This window comes from Pristiophorus japonicus, chromosome 7, assembly GCF_044704955.1.
Source record: "Pristiophorus japonicus isolate sPriJap1 chromosome 7, sPriJap1.hap1, whole genome shotgun sequence".
In the NCBI taxonomy this organism is placed as follows: Eukaryota; Metazoa; Chordata; class Chondrichthyes; family Pristiophoridae; genus Pristiophorus; species Pristiophorus japonicus.
The window spans coordinates 16,219,918-16,238,919 of record NC_091983.1 but is presented as its reverse complement, the minus strand read 5'-3'; the positions used below and the strand labels follow the sequence as shown (position 1 = coordinate 16,238,919).

Genomic DNA, 19,002 nt, shown 5'->3' with positions numbered 1-19,002 from the left:
AGGGACGTCGCCCCTATCCCCGGCAGAGTGGCCTGTGCATCTTACCTCGGCGGCGGGGTCCGCCCGGCGTCTCGCTGGGTCAGGTCCCTCCCGAAGAGAAGTCGGCAGCCCGGCATTGGCTGCATGCGGGACCCGCCCGAAGTCCTCAGCGGGGCCCGGCTTCTTCTTGGTTGTTTTCTCTCCCCGCACCCCCCCCCCCCCCCTATCTTCCTCTCTTCTCTCCCCACCCCCCCCCCCATCTTCCTCTCTTCTCCCCTCCCCCCCAATCTTCCTCTCTTCTCCCCTCCCCAATCTTCCTCTCTTCTCTTCCCCCCCCCCCCATCTTCTCTCTTCTCTTCACCCCCCCCCCACCATCTTCCTCTCTTCTCCCCTCCCCCCCCCCCCCATCTTCCTCTCTTCTCTTCCCCCCCCCCATCTTCTCTCTTCTCTTCACCCCCCCCTCCACCATCTTCCTCTCTTCTCCCCTCCCCCCCCCCCCAATCTTCCTCTCTTCTCTTCCCCCCCCATCTTCTTTCTTCTCTCCCCCCACCCCCCAACCATCTTCCTCTCTCCTCCCCCCCCCCCAATCTTCCTCTCTTCTCTTCCCCCCCCCCAATCTTCCTCTCTTCTCTTCCCCCCCCCCCCAATCTTCCTCTCTTCTCTTCCCCCCCCCCCCCCAATCTTCCTCTCTTCTCTTCCCCCCCCCCCCCAATCTTCCTCTCTTCTCTTCCCCCTCCCCCAATCTTCCTCTCTTCTCTTCCCCCCCCCAATCTTCCTCTCTTCTCTTCCCCCCCCCCCAATCTTCCTCTCTTCTCTTCCCCTCCCCCCCCCAATCTTCCTCTCTTCTCTCTTTCCCCCGCCCCCCCTCCAATCTTCCTCTCTTCTCTTTCTCCCCCCCCCCCCAATCTTCCTCTCTTCTCTTTCTCCCCCCCCCCCCCCAATCTTCCTCTCTTCTCTTTCTCCCCCCCCCCCCCCCCAATCTTCCTCTCTTCTCTATTATTAATATTTATGTATTAATATAAGTAGGAGCAACTCAGGCCGAAACTTGACCCCTATATGTGGTACTTTGTCAAACGCTTTAAGAAAGTTTATATACACACATCGACCGCACTACCCTCAACAACCCTTTCTGTTATTTCATCAAAGAATTCAGTCAATTTATTCAAAAACGATTTTGCTTTAACAAAAACCTGTGCTAACTTTCATTTTTCGCCCATACTTTTCCAAATGCCAAATCATTTTGTCCTGGACCCATCTATATCTAAGGAGGATTGTGACCACAGCTCCTGCAATTTCCACCCTTTCTTCCCTTTGAAAGCTTTGAGCACTGCTAACCTTTTAAGTACCTCCTCTTTATCTAATTGTATTCTATCCAATATCTCTATTAGCTACATTGGCAGCATCATCTTTAGTGAAGAGAGATACAAAGTACACATTTAATACCTCCACCAAGCCCTCTGTCTCCATAAGAATGCCTCCTTTTGGTCCCTAATCTGACCCACCTATCCTTTGTTAGTATTTACATGTTTACCAGATTTAGATTGCTTTTATTATGTGGCCCACACATACTTGACTCCACCTAAGTATGTAATGTATCTTTGTGTATTGAATTCTGGTAGCGTTCGAGAATGCATTTTTAGCAGGGCATGTTTTTGAACTGAAATGCTTTCATTAACTCTTCTACGTTTGTAGGTTGTTCCTCTTTTTTGATGACAAAATAACCATATTGTTTCTGAACAAAACTGTGTTTTATCTGGCACTTGGAAGTTGGCCTTTGCACATATTAATATAAATCTTACTCAATGCGTACTTTTTCAGCAACTTAATTCTTTGTATTTAAGTCAGTTGGGTATCAGCTGGCCAGCCAGTGGAGTTTTTAGTAAATTGATCTGTGGTACAGCGGGTGTGACAAGAAAGCTACACAAAATTAACTCCCTTAATCTTGTTAATTATGGTAGAGAAAATATATGTTCATCAGTTGTCCTTTTACTTGTGACAGATGATGCAAGCACGCACTTCACTGTGTTGCATCATTAGTCTGAACAGTAATAATGGGTGTTGTAATTGTGAAGTTACTGAGACAGTAATTTTAAATATGCTGCGTGTTTTAACAAAATTGGGATGAATTAATTGCACACGGGTTCTGAAGAGGAACTTTAAAATATTCCATTGGGTATTGCGATGGCTGAGCCCTACTGACTTATCCATACTTTAGCAATTCTATTGAAAAAAAAATGAAGCAATTTCTAGAAAGGTTGTGGGATTCAGGGTTATTAGAAATGTACCATGAGTATATTGTGGATAGGTGGGCTTGATGGACTGTTACTATGTCTAGGAACGACTGTATTTTTATGGAGTGGTGCATGTAAGAGGTGAACAGAGAATGTTCAAACTTTTGCTTTGAATTTAGTCACAGGAAGGAATAGTAATTTCAGAAGCGTTGCTTTGACATTCATTTGAGGAAAGATTGATTGCACTGAAGTTATCAACTCATACTTTAAGTAGAATTCATGCTTCTTCCTTTAACAACCACTGCATAATTACTTTAGCAACCTGTTCCCATTACGGTGGTGTTTTACTTTTCCAAACTGCAAAGCTAGATAATAAAATTCAAATCTCAAATTTTGCACGCTTATACCCAAAACTGCAGATTGTGTGCAATTTAGTCAAACCGACTATAAAGGAAGTTGACGTGAGAAACCTGTGGTGAGCTCATGCAGTTGGGAGCAAGTTTGATCTTGCTACTAAGTCCAAAAGATTGTCCCAACACTGACATCTCTTCCTTAGTGCAAAAAAATCAATGCTGAAGAAGAGGACTTTGAGCAACCAATCTAACTTTGAATGCCAGTTACGCTCCTGTTTTCAGAATGGGCTGGGTGATTGAACCAAATCTACTTCAGAGTGATCATAGTTTTTTTCATAACGCAATTACGTCCTTAATAGATATCTGCAGCCTTGATCACTCGGCCATCTGACCGTATATGTGGGAAATATATAACAGGAAAAAACAGGCAGAAAGTAGCTATTCGAATAAAAACAAGCCTTTTACTTTCGAAGTCAGAAAAAACAGGAATACAAATCAACTTCACGGGCATTGTTCTGATGAACATCATTACTTTTTATTTGAATCATTCCTGGAAAATGGGGTCGGATTCTGTCCATTTGAAGATTACAAAACTAAAGCTATTTGGCGGATCTGGCATGACCATTTGAAGTGTTCAGCTCAACCAGTGTGGCTGGGTTGACATCCTGACAGGCATGTTCAGCCATGAACTCATTGAATGGCGGTGCAGGCTCGAAGGGCCGAATGGCCTACTCCTGCACCTATTTTATATGTTTCTATTTATTTTAAACTTGGGCAATACTTCAGTGGGCAAGCTTCATCAATTTTTGTAGTGGGGTGCTTCATCTTGGAGAAGTAAGGAACCAGTTCCACACCGTAGAAATATATCTGTAGGCTAATCATGGAAGAGGATTTCTGGTGACTAGAGAAAGACTTTTCAATTGCTAGGTGTGATAGACACCTGCCCTATGTTTTAGTGCACACTGAGAAAAAAGCTAGCAGAATAGATAAGGGGGAACCAATGGATGTGGTGTATTTGCGTTTTCAGAAGGCATTCGATAAGGTCCCATACAAGAAGTTCTGAAACATAATTAGGGCTCATGGATTTGGGGATAATATACTAGCATGGATTGAGGATTGGTTAAAGGACAGAAAACAGAGTAGGGATAAATGGGTCATTTTCAGGTTGGCAGGTTGTAACTAGTCGGATACCTCAAGGATCAGTGCTTGAGCCTCAACTATTCACAATCTCTATCAATGATTTTGGTGAGGCAACCAAATGTAATATATCCAAGTTTGCTGATGATGCAAAGTCAAGTGGGAATCTTGAGTTGTGAGGAAGATTCAAAGATAATTAATGGGGATATAGACAGGCGAAGTGAGTGGGCAAGAAATGGAATATAATGTGAAGTTATCCACTTTGGTAGGAGAAACAGAAAAGCAGAATCTTTTTTAATTGGTGAGAGATTGGAAATTGTTCTTATTCAGAGGGACCTGGTAGTCCTTGTACACAATTCACTGAAAGTTAACATGCAGGTACAGGAAACAATTAAGAAAGCAAATGGTACGTTGGCCTTTCTAAATAAAAGTTGATAAGTTTTTTTATTACAAGAGGATTTGAGTGTCAGAGTAAAGATGCCTTACTGCAATTATATAGGGCCCTGATGAGTCCGCACCTGGAGTAGTGTACAGTTTTGGTTTCCTTACCCGAGGAAAGATATACTTGCCTTAGAGGGAGTGCAATGAAGGTTCAACAGACTGATTCCTGGGATGGGGGGATTGTCGAAATTGATTAGACTAGGCCTATATTCTCTAGAGTTTAGAAGAATAAGAGGTGATCTCAGTGAAACATAAAATTCTTACAGGGTTTGACAGGGTAGATGCAGGGAGAATGTTTCCCCTGGCTGGGGAGTCTAGAACCTGGGGTCACAGTCTCCGAATAAGGGTTCGGCCATTTAGGACTGAGATGAGGAGAAATTTCTTGACTTAGATGGTGGTGGATCTTTAGAATTCTCTACCCCAGAGAGCTGTGGAGACTCTGGGCTCAATTTTCCCCAGTTATCTGTGCCGTCTTTTTGGCGCGTGCTGCTTTTTCTGGCCTAAATTTAAAGTATCCAAGTTTCCCCAAAGTTTCTGCGCTAGCAGAACTCAATTGGTTACAATTTTCTTTAGGTTAGTATTTTTTTGCGTCAAAAGCAGCCCGGGGAGGGTGGGGTGGAAGCCAAATTGAAGCCTTGCATTATGCAGCAGCTTCAAAAGAAGCCGATGGGGGGGTGTGGTGTTTGCCGAGCCTGTGTCCGGGCGAGGGAGCGATTTCTGCCAGCCGACCCTCGAGCCCGGTGAGGAGACATTCAATCGGTGGTGGGGTGGTACTTTGAAAAAAAATCTAAAATTACAGAATTGCATTAGACTTTGTTGCCCCAAATGTCCTCATTGAATGCCTAGCTTTCTGTTCTAAGCAAGCCTATTGTACATTTGCAGACCAGGGTGTGGTCCAAGCTAGGGCATTGACCTTGGGGAGAGACAGAGTAGAGAAGCTTTAACTCCTTATCCTGCTATTTTGAGCTTCTTGCAAAGGTACAATTTAAGCATGGGGCAATACTAACAATGCAATACCTCGTGCAAGCCTTCTGCACGATGGTGCTGCGGAGGAGACGATTGATTCAACGTCATCGCATGAGGAACCTCCGAGCACGTAGGATGATGGGCAGGAGACCTTGCCCACATCGTGTATATCGAGACAGGCGTTCATACCTGCAAAGAAGTTGCAACTGAGATCTGTGAGTTAGTAAAAGCAGACCTGCAACCTAGAAGTGTCGGGAGGACTGCTTTGTCAGTTGAAGTGAAAGTTACAGCTGCACTTTCATTCTATGCATCTGGATCATTCCAGGCCACAACTGGGGATGTGTGCGCCATTTCTCAACATGCAACACATATCTGCATTCGGCAGGTGACTGCTGCACCCAGAGGAATGACGACATAAAGTTCCCCATGACTGCCCAGGCAATGCGTGAAAGGGCTGTGGGCTTCTCTAGGATTGCTGGCTTCCTGACGGTCCAGGGCTGCATTGATTGTATCCACATCACCTTGCGAGCACCTTTGGAAGATTCAGAGATGTACAGGAATAGAAAAGGCTTCCACGCCGTTAATGTGCAGCTCGTGTGTGACGACATGCATAGCATCATGTCAGTTGATACGAGATATCTTGGGAGCACCCATGATGCGTTCATCCTACGCGAGAGAGCTATATCTGCCATTTTTCAGCAGCCGGTAAAAGGGCGGAGCTGGCTACTGGGAGACAAAGGGTACGGCCTCTCCACCTGGCTCATGACGCCCCTATGCGTAACCCAGACGGAAGCTGACCGTGAGTACAACATGTCGCACATTGCGACGCGCAGCATAATAGAGAGGACCATTGGCAAATTGAAACAGCATTTCTGATGCCTGGACCATTCCGAAGGTTACCTGCAATACTCCTGAGATTGTCAGTCAGTTCACTGTTGTGTGCTGTATGCTGCATAACTTAGCTATCATGAGGCAACAGCAGCTGGTAGTAGAAGACCCACCTGAGGTGAGAGTGGCTGGATGATGAGGAAGATGCAGATGACGAGGAAGCCATGCAACTACCTGAACCCGGAGCACAACAACAGAGGAGGGTGGGCCATCATGCCCCTTTAACGATTGCTCAAGTCTTGCACCAGGTGCTCATCCATGAACATTTTCTGCCTGAAGGCTCAGCAGCAACTATTCCACATGGACCATATTTACTGTTTGGACCTGTTCCGTAATGTTGTGTTGTGTTAATGGAACAAATAATGGAAATGATTCAGATATAATTTAAAATATATTTTATTCAAAATGTTAACACTTATTTGTACTTAACTTTAATAAAAATATTCTGTATCAAACTTTAAAGTTTTAAGTTAAGATAACTTAAAAACTTTTAAACTTGTAAATTTACATCACTCACAAAAAACTTTTATTTTGAGAACAGTAACAACAACAGCAGCAAAGAAAGGCTGCACCTATCTCTCCTCCACCTTATTCTAAGACCGCCCGTTGCGCTTGGTCTTGTTGACTCCACCCCTGCCCGCAGACAGTGGCACAGCATTTCTCTGGTTGATACCAAGCTTATTCTTTCGAGCATCTCGGGTAATGCGCACTTCTTGATGGAGGCGTGGGCAGGCGGTAATGTGGAAGGCCCGGCTTGGGCCTCTTCAGAGGCTGGTCTTGGGAATTGGAGTGGGAGTGGCAGTTGATTCTGTCAATGGCAGTGGGGTCTGGGCATGTTCCCTTATTGCAGCAGCTACCTGCGGCATTCCCTCCCTTATGTGCCCGGACGGTGTTCCCATTTCTCGTGAGAGTTACTTCTCCCGATACCTCATCACCCAGCCCACTGATGGTGTCCAGGAGTGATCGTGTAAGGTCAATGCCCTCCACACTCATTGCCATCATCTGAACTACATCTGTTAGATCCTGCACCTCAGGAGGTGCTGTCGAACTCTCCTTCCCCACCTCACCCTGGGGTGGCTCGCTGCATCCGACTGGGACCCGCAGCTCGGACTGAGAGAAACCATGGAATGTCCCAACACTCGTACCACTCGGGAAAGGGCCTGGTACCTCAATGGACTGCACCTCCTCCAAAGTGAGTACAACAGTGGGGGCTTCATCCGCCCCCTCACCTCCATGCTCTTGGTCTGGAAAGTCGGATTGGAAGATGTTCTCCTTTTCAGGCTTGTCCGCGTCTGAATCATCTTCTGCATCGGCTTCAGCCTTGTCGGGGTTGGCCTCAAGTTCTGCAAAATATAACACAACAGACAAATGGTTAGCAGCAGAGAAGGGGGCAGGGTGCATGAGTAGGCTCACACAGCGCAGTCTGAACACTCATTTAAAGCACCACGATGAGTGATAGCACATTGCATCAACTGAAGCGTAGCTGACTGAGACATCCCCATGAACCGAAGCATGGCTAGTCCACACATTTAACAAAGCCAGACTGGAATTTGCAGAACTTAACGTCTCCCTCGAGTGTGGGTCTAGCTTGTAACAGTGGTGGTTGCTTTTCTCCAGGCAGGACCCATCAAAGCAGTAACCCTGTCTTCCAAGGGTGTCAGTGGGTATAGATATGCCAGGCCTCCTCCTGTTTGAGTTATTTCCCTTTTGTTGTGTACCACCTTCCTCTGCAAAGATGAAAATATAACTTTTTAGAGAGGGTGTCTTTCTGCTGGGTGGGACATACAGATGGTCATTTACAATTGCAATTCCAGTGAATAAATGAAAATATTACTTGCACTAACTACTTGACCAAGGTGCTGCCACTTCTTTTTGCACTGGCCTCCAGAACTCGAGGTGGTCACCATTGCACAGTAATCTTCTGCAAGTTGGTTCTATCAATTCTTTTCTTTTGGAGAAAATATTATGTGACCTCTGCTGGTGTCCAGCTCGTGCCATCTGGCCTCAGTTACAGTAACTAGTGCCTCCACTTCATTCTGTGAGAAATTCTTGGTCCTTGAGCCACGTTGCATATTGTATTGCAGCTCTGATTTTTCCACTTAGAATTAAAGTTCTCACACACAACTGGCTCTTTAAAAATGAACAAATGCAGACTGGGAGCTGTACTGAGCATGCGCGCCCATAGCAGTCAAGTAAAAAAAACATTCTTTTGTTTTCTCGCATGCGCAGAAGGGGGGGGGACTTTGTTTTTTCAGCGCAGATATTAGGCTCCACCCCCCCGAAGCTAAAGGACAGGCTGCGTGGCGCCAATTTCAAAAATAGAACGGGGAAACTTGCACGTTATTTTTTTGGAGTAGTCGGGGCCTAAAAAAAATGCTCTGTGAGCCTACTCATGCCACCCTGCCCGCTCCTCTTGCAATATGTCAAAAAAAATAGTATTGGAGAAAATTGAGCCCTCAGTCTTTGCGTATATTCAAGACAGAGATTGTTAGATTTTTGGATATTAAGAGAATCAAGATATATGGGGATAGTGTGGGAAGGTGGAGTTGAGGGAGAAGATCAGCCATGGTCTTATTGAATGACCGAGCAGGATTGAGGGGCCACATGGCCTACTCCTCCTGCTTTTTCTATGCTAAACATTTATAGGAACATAATTACTTGATGATAAAAGACCACGATCCATTTAGTTCGCCTTCTACCTTTCTGGTAGTCACATGATGCAACGATAATAGAGTTGATGACGAATCGTAGCAATCAATCTCTATCACTGAGTTAACAGCCCCAGAAATGAGGCGAAGAATACCCCAGTGGTAGAGAGCTTTGGGAAGCATAGGTCCAAAGTCACCTTTTTCCTCCAAAGTGTGCTACACTTGCGATAAGTCAGGCCGCGAATTCCTTGTATGTTTATGATATATATTTTTATTTATTTAATATTCACTCATGTTATAATATGGTAATGTGCTTTAGAAAATCATCATCATCATCATCATAGGCAGTCCCTCGAAACGAGGATGACTTGCTTCCACACCAAAAAAGGATGCGTTCACAGGTGTTTCAAAGAAGGACCTAATATTCCAGGTCCTGAACTGCATCCTGAAGGGTGGAAGATGCCTGTGCGTGGATTTTTTTTAACGTGGGGTGGGCGTTGCACACCAGCCACCACACGGGCATTAAGTCTTCAAACTGAAGTTGAGCTTGTGTGTTTCAGTAACTCCTTTAACTAATCTTGCAGTAATTGTCTATTGACTTTTATATCTTGTTGCATTATTTCCATGGCCAGGACTCTGGTTTATGCAGAAATGGAAGAAGTCTGGGTCCCTACTGCAGCTGACATGTAAAGATCATTCTGATCCTCGACAAACCTTTCTGTACAAACTCAGTAAAAAAGCAGGTAGGTGCTACAGAAATGTTAAGTGCAGTAGCTAGTTGTATATTTGTAATCACTTAGTGCAAGAGTCAAATTATTTTTCTTTGCATTCTGAAGCATCTATCAAACCTATCCTCTTTAGAAGAAACATAAAAATGTTGGTATTTCTTCTTCCCACAAGTATAAATTGAATGCACACTGGGAAATTGCAGAAAGCAAGTTTATTCACTGATGGATAATAAACTGCTCACTTACAAAATAAATAAGTCCCTTGGTACCTTTGTTTGCTAATTATAAAAGCATAAATGTTGCTGTCTGAAATTTTTGAAAAAATAGCTGATGACTGATCTGTAGATGTGCCATTTCTGTATTTTATTTTCTCTCATTTTATGTCTGCATGGTTGTGTCCTTATCCTGTCTGCTAAAGAATGGAATGTTGTCCTTTTTTGTGCGTTTATTTAAAAAAACCCTCCATTGCATGGGTTTGATGCTGTATGGAGCTATACCGTACTGTTGCTACTACTGCTGTTATGATTTGTCAACCAGTATGTATTCTCCTTTTATTTGCTGTCAGCAGGGACAAGAGCAATTAGAACTTTAATTAATCCTTGTCACATGATAAATAGCTTTGCTGGCTGTCTCTAATCTACAGTTTTCCACTACTGCCCCAATAGTGTGCTTTCCTGTTTATTTTGGACTTGAGGGAGGGTGAGGGGGTCCATACTTCCACTAGAAATCAGCATAAATATCAAATGAATATGCAGAAATTTATGGTGATCAGATTTTGTACATATTTTTACTTTGCTACCATAATGTGACTTGCGATTCCATGTCTACTGTTTTAATTGGCCTGATTTGGACCAACATTTGAAGAGAGGGTAATATTCCAAACATTTACCTACCCAACATGCTAAAAAAAATTTCAAACCGAATATTTACTTTCCGGATACCATTTTCAGATAAATTAAACTGCATAAGTAATGTGGAAGCTATTGTTCCAGTGACCGTCTTAACTTTTGTATTCAAGGTCTCCGTTACTTCAAAAATGTGGTGTTAGTTGGGTCGCTGCAAGATCGTTATGTCCCCTATCATTCTGCTCGAATTGAGATATGCAAAACAGCTTTAAAGGATAAACAATCAGGTAAGATTAAATACCTGACCGGTGTTATTGCTCAAAGAATTCTACCAATGACAGTTTTAATAACGCATCATGAGGATTCCTATCCTCTGCATATACCTCACTTTTTGTTACTTTTTAAAAAAAGAGAAAGCAGAAATAATTTGTAGTATACCAAATAGTCTGTACACCCACAGGCCAGACTACAAAATTCACATCAATTTCTATATGCATGGCATATGCCAACATAATGTGGTGTAACACAAACTCGCAAGAAATTTACATTGCATGCTACGTTCAAGCCTAGGTAAAGATTTTTTTTTAATGGTTCTATTTTTTAATAAAGTATTTATGTAGCAAGAAAACTCTAATGCCTGATCTATTTTACAGGACCAGTCTATGCTGAGATGATCCAAAATCTTCTGTCACCAGTGCTAGAAAATAAGGAATGTAATTTGGTTCGATATGATGTTATCCACGCATTACCCAACACAGCTAATTCATTAATAGGACGAGCAGCTCACATTGCAGTTCTCGATTCTGAAATCTTTTTAGAGAAGTTTTTTCTGGTCGTGGGCCTTAAATACTTTCAGTAAGAATGAGTGCCATAAACTGTTACCTCTTTATTCAAAGAAACACATTTGATCCTAGAACATTGTCTCAGCCTAAAAAAAAGACTATTTGTACATTTTTGTATTGGAAACAATTCTACATTGAGTTTTTGGAGCTAGTTAAAAGGTCTGAATATGTTTATGCCTGTTGGTTTGTGCTGTGCAATACCAATTTTATATTTTTATCTGTCTTATGTACTTCTTTCAGTTGAGTTTTTCTGTATTTTTCAGAAATTTTATTTTGTCTTTTTAAGTATCAGTTAATAGTTGAAATGATCAGGGTGCACTGTTTATAATTTTACTTTCTAAATTTGTAAAGTTAATATTCAATTAGTAAATTAGAGATAAAACATTAATTTAATTCATGACTTCCAAAGAATACATTTTCACATAATCTAAATGGGAGCCTGTTGTACATTACATTGTTGGTGTAAACTTTGGCAACTGGAAACCCTTTAAAAAGCTGCTATATATTTATACATTTTTAACATTGCTCAACTTATAGGAAATTTACAGATTTGTTCTTCATTTCATGCAGTCTTTCTGAGAAGACCAAATACTGTCTTTATACATGCATACCTTGTGTCGCTGTCGAGTTTCAAACCAGTTCACAAATGTCTGCAATACATTTTTATACAGAAAACATCCTCATAACTTTTAACCATACCTGTGGAGCATTACTACATTTTCTACTGCTGAAGTGGAAAGACTTTTTGCTATGGAACTTTTAGAACTGAAGTAACTATTTTCAAATCTTCTAGTACTCTATCTATAGTATAGAACTTTTGACTGTCATGCCAGACCTTGATTTGCAATGATTTTTACTGCACCACGGTATAACCTCAACACAATGAGCCCAGCATACACAAGACATTTAAGTCAATACTTTTACATTCTGAGAGAGTAGTGATGGAGAGCCAATATTTTAATAATGCTGCAGTTTAATGAACAGTCTATTGGTCTGACTGCTGAGATTCTTGTACGTCAATGTATTTGTATATAACATTCACTAAAACACAGTTATCCCTTGTTATAATTCTTTTAGAAAACTATTTGGAAAGCGTGTTTCAGTGAGGGGCCATTTCATTTGGCTTCTCTGAATGGGGAGCTGGAAACACAGCATGTGATATCACAGGCTGTGGGGTATCAGTGTTGTACTCGGGGTTACAATACTGAAATAGACACAGTAAAATACTGTATTGATATTTAACAAAACTAAAAATGTTTGAGATAATTGGGCATTTTACTCTAATTTTTATGCTCTTAAATAGAGAAAACATTTCCAATTTAATTTATTTATTTTAGGTGGCCTGATTAACAGTAGGACGTATAGCATGGTTTATGGGTTACTGGTGCATATCTGACTGTTTTAACAAAGGAAAAAGACCCATATTGCTATCACATATGCTTTTAACAAGTTTGTAACAAATTTAATTTATGTTGAAACACAATCAAACTACATCCTTCCAAATGGTGCATGTGTCATCTGTTTGTAGCCTTGTTTTCAAACACCTACAGCACATAAGGTTAGCAAACATCATTGTACCAGTAACAGTTAAATATTAAAAAAATATTGTATATTATACTGTATTGTGCAAGTTAAAATGTATGTGTTTCATTTATTTTTTACATTGCTTTACTAAAATAGCATTGCATTCATTTCACAGCAACAAGCTACTACCCCACGGTGCCAATTTAAATATGCTTTTGACCATTCATTGTGCAACTGATTTGTTGATTACATTTAAGGACATTTGTGGGCTTTGACCTTTTTCAAAAAGAAAGAAAACATTTGTTTGCTGCTTGTGTCCAATTTTTTCCAGTATCATGTCAAATTTCTATTGGACGCTAAATTGAAATCGCTTCTGTGAAGCACCTTGGGCACTTTACTACGATAAAGGCACTATATAAATGCAAGTTGTTGTTGTGTATTGGTGACCAGAGCTGCTTACAGTGCTCATGGTGCAAACACTGGGAAGACACTAAGGGTATAGCATACATAGGATTACACAGGATAAACGGCACAGAAATGTTTATGCTCCACTCAAACCTCCTCCTGTCTTTCCTCACCTAAAGCTCATATATTTGTCTAGCCTTCCCTTAAATGCATCTATCCTATTCACTTCAACCACTCCCTGTGATAGCGAGTTCCACATTCTCACCACTCTTTGCGTAAAGAAGTTTCTTCTGAATTCCCTATTGGATTTCTTGGTGACTGTCTTATATTGATGGCCTCTAGTTATACTCTTCCCCACAAGTGGAAACATTCTCTATCCACTCTATCAAAAACTTTCATAATTTTAAAGACCTCTATTGGGTCACCCCCCAGCCCCCTTTTTTCAAATGAAAAGAGACCCAGCCTGTTCATTTCCTGATATGTATATCCTTGCATTTCTGGTATCCTCCTTGTAAATCATCTCTGCGCCCTCTGCAGTGCCTCTATCGTTTTGTAATATGGCGACCAAAACTGCACGCAGTACTCTAGGTATGGTCTAACCAAGGTTCGATATAGGTTTAGCATAACGTCCCTACATTTCAATTCTATACTTCTAGAAATAAACCCTAGTACCTAGTTTGCTTTTTTTATGGCCTTGCTAACTCGTGTTGCAACTTTTAGTGATTTGTGTATTTGTACTCCGAGATCCCTTTGGTCCTCTATCCCACCTAGACTCGCACCCTCCAAGTAATAAATGACCTCCCTATTCTCCCTACCTAAATGTACGACCTCACTTTTATCTGTGTTGAACTTAATTTGCCAATTATTTGCCCATTTTGCAGGTTTATTAATGTACTCCTGTAATTTGTTGCAATCCTCCTCAGTGTTGAGTATCTTCTCTCTCTCCCCTCCCCCCCCCCAAACACACACACACACACACACACATTTGGTGTCATACGCAAATTTAGAAATTGTGTTTTTGATTCTAAAGTCTAAATTTTGAACAGTAGTGGTCCCAGCACTGATCCTTGTGGAACACCACGACCCACCTTCTGCCACTGTGAATAGCTACCCTTTACACCCACTCTCTGCTTTCTGTCTTGAAGCCAGCTTGCATTCCATTCTACTACTTGTCCCCTGGCTCTGCATTCACTGACCTTGTTCATCAGTCTATTATGAGGTACCTTATCAAAGGCCTTTTGAAAATCTAGATAAATTACAGCTACTACATTACCATTGTCTACTCTCTCTCCAAAAAATTCAATAAGATTGATCAACCAAGACTTTCCCTTTTGAAATCCATGCTGACTATTCATTATATTTTTCATTTCTAGATGTTCTATTCTTTCCTTTAGGAGGGATTCCATTATTTTTCCTACCACCGATATTAAGCTGACTGGTCTATAATTCCCTGGACATGTTCTTATCCCCCTTCTTAAATATAGGAATTAGGTTAGCTATCCGCCAGTCCTCTGGTATTTTCGAACGAATTATTAAATATGTGTAGTTATGCCTCTGCTATCTCTTCCTAGATCGTTTTAAAATGAGTGGATGCAATCTGTCATGACCAGGGGTTTTATCCTCTTTGAGTTTGATTAGTTTATTTAATATATCCCTTTTTTAAATTTGAAATGCACTTGTCTCATTACTAATCTCATCATCCAATGTCATATCCACCTGTTCTATCTCCCTGGTAAATACCGAAGCGAAATAATGATTCAATATTTCTGCCCATCTCCCTATCGTTACCTGTGGTATTATCCTGTCTATCCTTTAATGGCCCTATTTCCAACTGAACCTTCCTTTTTTTTATTGATGTGCCTGTAAAGTATTTTATTATTTGGTTTTATGTTCCTTGATCATTTAATTTCATAGTTCCTTCTTGCCTTCCTAATAGTTTTTTTGACTTCTCTCCTAATATCTTCGTATTATCTCTTATGCACTCCCCTGCTGTCTATGTACTTAATGTATGCCTCTTTCCTTGCTCTCAGTTGTTCCCTTATGTCTTTATTCATCCATGGAGTCTCATTAGTGTTTAGTTTGTTCTTTCCTTTTAGCGGAATATACTTTTCCTGCAGTCTGTTGAACACCGTTTTAAATGGTTCCCATTGTTGTTCTAGATCGTTTTTTTTACCAACATTGTTGCCCATTTTATTTTCCCAAGTTCTATTCTCAGCCCCTTAATATCAGCTTTTCTACAATCCATTAACCTGATTTTCGTTATACTTATGTCCTTCTCTATTATCATCTTAAAGCGTATTATATCATGGTCACTATTGCCTGGATGTTTCCCTACTTTTGCTTCTCTTATCTGCTCTGGTTCATTCCCCATTACTAGATTCAATAGCAAGCCTTCCCTTGTTAGGCATTTTACATATTGGGTTGAAAAGGAGTCCTGTACATATTGTAGGAACTCCATTCCTTTATCACCTTTACCTACCTCTTCTGTCCAATTAATATTGAGGTAGTTGTTGGAGTAGTTGAAATCCCCAATGATTATTCTATTTTTTTACTCATTTCATGATTTGTCTGCATATTTCTTCCTCCAGCTCCTTTTCACTAGCTGGTCTGTAGACTATGCCTATTAGTGTGATTGATCCTTTATTATCTTTTATCTCTATCCATATGCATTCTATTTTTGTCTTGTTGATAGATGCGTCCATTTTTCCTGCTGCTATTGTTATCCCTAATAAGTACAGCTACTCCACCTCCTTTTTCTCCCTCTTACCTTTTCTAAATATGTTATAGCCTGCAATGTTTAATTCCCAGTACTGATTTTGCTGTAACCATGTCTCAGTAATCCCTACTATATCTGGTTCCTCACAACGCATGATTGCACCCAGCTACCCAGTTTTATTACAGACACAGTGCATTGCTGTACAGACAGTTTAACTCATTTTTAATACGATTTCCTCTCACTTTATATTTAACCATCTTTTTAGACTCCTGTTCAGTAATTCTATTTATTCCCTTGCCATCAGTATCCTCCCTTTATTCTTTCCTATGCTCTCTTTTCCTGTTTTGTTTATATTTAGGCTGCTTATGTTTACTGTAGATCCCCCCCCCCCCCGATCTTACTAGTTTAAATCCTGTGCCACCTCCCTATTTACCCTTTCCACTAGGACACAGGTCCCATCCCGGTTCAGGTGGAGCCCATCCCATCGGTACAGCTACTTCCTGTCCCAGAACTGGTGCCGATGTCCCATGAAAAGGAACCCCTATTTCCCACACCAGCCCTTTAGCCATGTGTTAATTCTCCTGATCTGTCTGCTTCTATGCCAATTTGTATGTGGCTCAGGCAATAATCCAGAGATTATTACCCTGCTTTTTAATTTAGAGCCTAACTCTTATAGCTGGACCTCCACCCTGATCCTACCTATGTCAGTTGTTCCAACATGGACCACGACAACCGGATTTACCCCCTCCCTTTCCAAGTTCCTCTCCAGCCTCCGTGAGATATCCCTTACACTGGCACCGGGTAGGCAACACACCCTTCGGGATTCTCGACCTTGGCTGCAGAGGACGCTATCTATCCCCTTAATTATAGAGTCCCCATTTACTACCACATTTCTATTCCGCTCTGCCCCTCCTTGGACAGCCTTCTGAGCCTTGGTCTGAAAAGTGACTGTCCTCCCTGCAGTGTGTGTCCTTGTCCTCACGGGTAGCGAGTGCATCGTACCTGTTGGACAGGATCAGTGTCTGCGGCACCTCCTTCTCAACCTCCTAAATCCTTGCTAGCCGGCTCCCTCACAGTCACACCCTCCCTTTTCTGAACCTGTGCTTTCCTCCTGGGGTGTGACTGTATTCGGGATAAAACTGTCCAGAAAATCCTCCACCTCTCAGGTGTTGGAGTGTCTCCAACTCGCACTCCAGCTCAATGACTGGAGACATCTCCTGCAGACGTGTTTGCTCGGGATAGTCTCGCCGTCCACAAACTCCCACATACTGCAGTCCAGACACAACCTGCTCTGCTATATCTTATACTAGCCTTATTTTATTTATTAATGTAGTTAAAAATCTTTTCAATTATTTTTATAGTTATATTAAGTTTAGCTAGTTAAGCTATAAATTTAATACAGTACAATAAAGTTTCCTAGTTTAAACCACTGTCCTAGTTTAGGGAAAAAAACCTTAATATTCACCAATTAATCACTGTCCTGTGATGTCACTCCTTGTTTTTTTTGGAAATACACCGTGGAAGGTACGCCGCTGGTGACTCTGATTAGGTCCGTGCTGTTCCTCCATGCTCTGGTTTATGTTCCACTGCTGGTGCCTCTGATTAGGTATGCATAAACAGATATTCAAATGCATAATTCCTTGAATGTGTTAGTGCAGATAGATAAAACTATTAAGGCTGATGGTATTTTGGATTTATAAATAAAAGCATAAAGTACAAGAGCAAAAAGTTAATTTGTCCAAGGCACTAGACCACAGTTAGAGTAATGTATAGTTTTGGGTGCTGTACTGTACAGAAGACATTAAAGCAGTACTAGCCGAAAAAGCAATTTCCCCTGGTTGGGGCGTCAATGACAAGGTCATTTATTTAAAAGCTTCAGTGCAGAGAGAGGTTACGAGAATTTTTTTATCCAGAGAGTTCGTAGAGCATGGATGCATTTAAGGGGAAGTTAGATAAGCATACGAGGGAGAAGGGATTAGGGGCATAGGAACCGGAGTAAGCTATTTAGTTAGTCGAGTCTGTTTCTGCCATTCAGTGAGATCATGGATGAAACCATTGCATCCTTTAAATGGAAATAGAGGCAGTTACAAGCCAATGGGCAAAAATCAGGACAGTGTGCTTAGTTTTGTATTCTAGCAACAACTTGTGTGTGTGCTGTCAATGGTTCTCCCCCTCCTATAGTTATGTGGACATGTCTGCCCCCTCAGGTGGACGTAAAAGATCCCATAGCACTATTTTGAAGAAGAGTATGGGTGTATCCCCAGTGTCCTGACCAATATTTATCCCCTCAATCAACATAATAAAGGATGACGTAAGGGCAGTAGAGAGGAAAGGATCTTGGCTCAGAAGATCAGAAAGTAGAATCAGGAATAAGAAGGGGCAGAAAACACTGGTGAGAGTAGTATATAGCCCCCTAATAGTAGCTATACTGTTGGGCAGAATATTAATCAAGAAATAGTAGGAGCTTGTAACAAAGGGAATGCAATAATCGTGGGATACTTTAATCTTCTTATAGACTGGACAAATCAAATTGGTAAAGGTAGTCTGGAGGACAAGTTCACTGAATGAGTTCGGGACCGTTTCCAAGAACAATACGCCATGAAACCAACCAGGGAACAGGATATTTTAGATCTGGTATTGTGTAATAAGACCGGGTTAATTTTCAATCTCATAGTAAAGAATACTCTGGGGCAGAGTGATCATCATATAGAATTTCACATTATGTTTGAGAGTGACTTGCCCAAGTCCAAAACTAGAGTCTTAAACTTAAAGCCAATTACATAGGTATGAAGGGCGAGTTGGCTAAGATAGATTGGAAAAATAGATTAAAAGATATGGCAATAGATGAGCAGTGGCTAGCATTTAAATAAATATTTCATAATTCTCAACAAAAATACATTCCATTGAGAAACAAAAACTCCACAGGAAAAGTGATCCATCTGTGGTTAACGAAAGAAGTTAAGGATAGCATTAGATTGAAAGCAGAAGCTTATAATATTGCAAAGAATAGTAGTAAGCTTGAAGATTGGGAGAGTTTCAGAAACCTCTTCAGAAAGTGTGACCAAAACATTGATAAAAAAGGGAATAAATAGAGAAAACTAGCAAGAAGTATAAAAACAGATTGTAAGAGCTTCAACAAGTACGTAAAAAGGAAGAGTGTAGCAAAAGTAAAAATTGGTCGCTTAAAATTTGAGGCAGGAGAAATTATAATGGGAATAAGAAAATGGCAGAAACGTTAAACAAATATTTTTTGTATCTGTCTTCACAATAGAAGACGCAAAACGCATACCTAAAAGCGT

The 19,002-nt window shown here is 41.2% G+C and overlaps 1 protein-coding gene across 9 annotated transcripts in view; it reads left to right on the top strand.

Annotated features, from left to right (window-relative positions):
* The window catches only part of fam135a (family with sequence similarity 135 member A), a 253,544-nt gene extending 240,748 nt beyond the window's left edge, over positions 1-12,796 (top strand). For all 9 annotated transcript variants that reach the window (XM_070884848.1, XM_070884853.1, XM_070884851.1 and 6 more), the window contains 3 exons: positions 9,276-9,386; positions 10,390-10,503; positions 10,870-12,796. In XM_070884848.1, coding sequence (XP_070740949.1) covers positions 9,276-9,386; positions 10,390-10,503; positions 10,870-11,075 — 431 coding nt within the window. In that variant the 3' untranslated portion in view covers positions 11,076-12,796. The remainder of the gene's footprint in view (positions 1-9,275; positions 9,387-10,389; positions 10,504-10,869) is intronic.
* Positions 12,797-19,002: the final 6,206 nt, after the last annotated feature.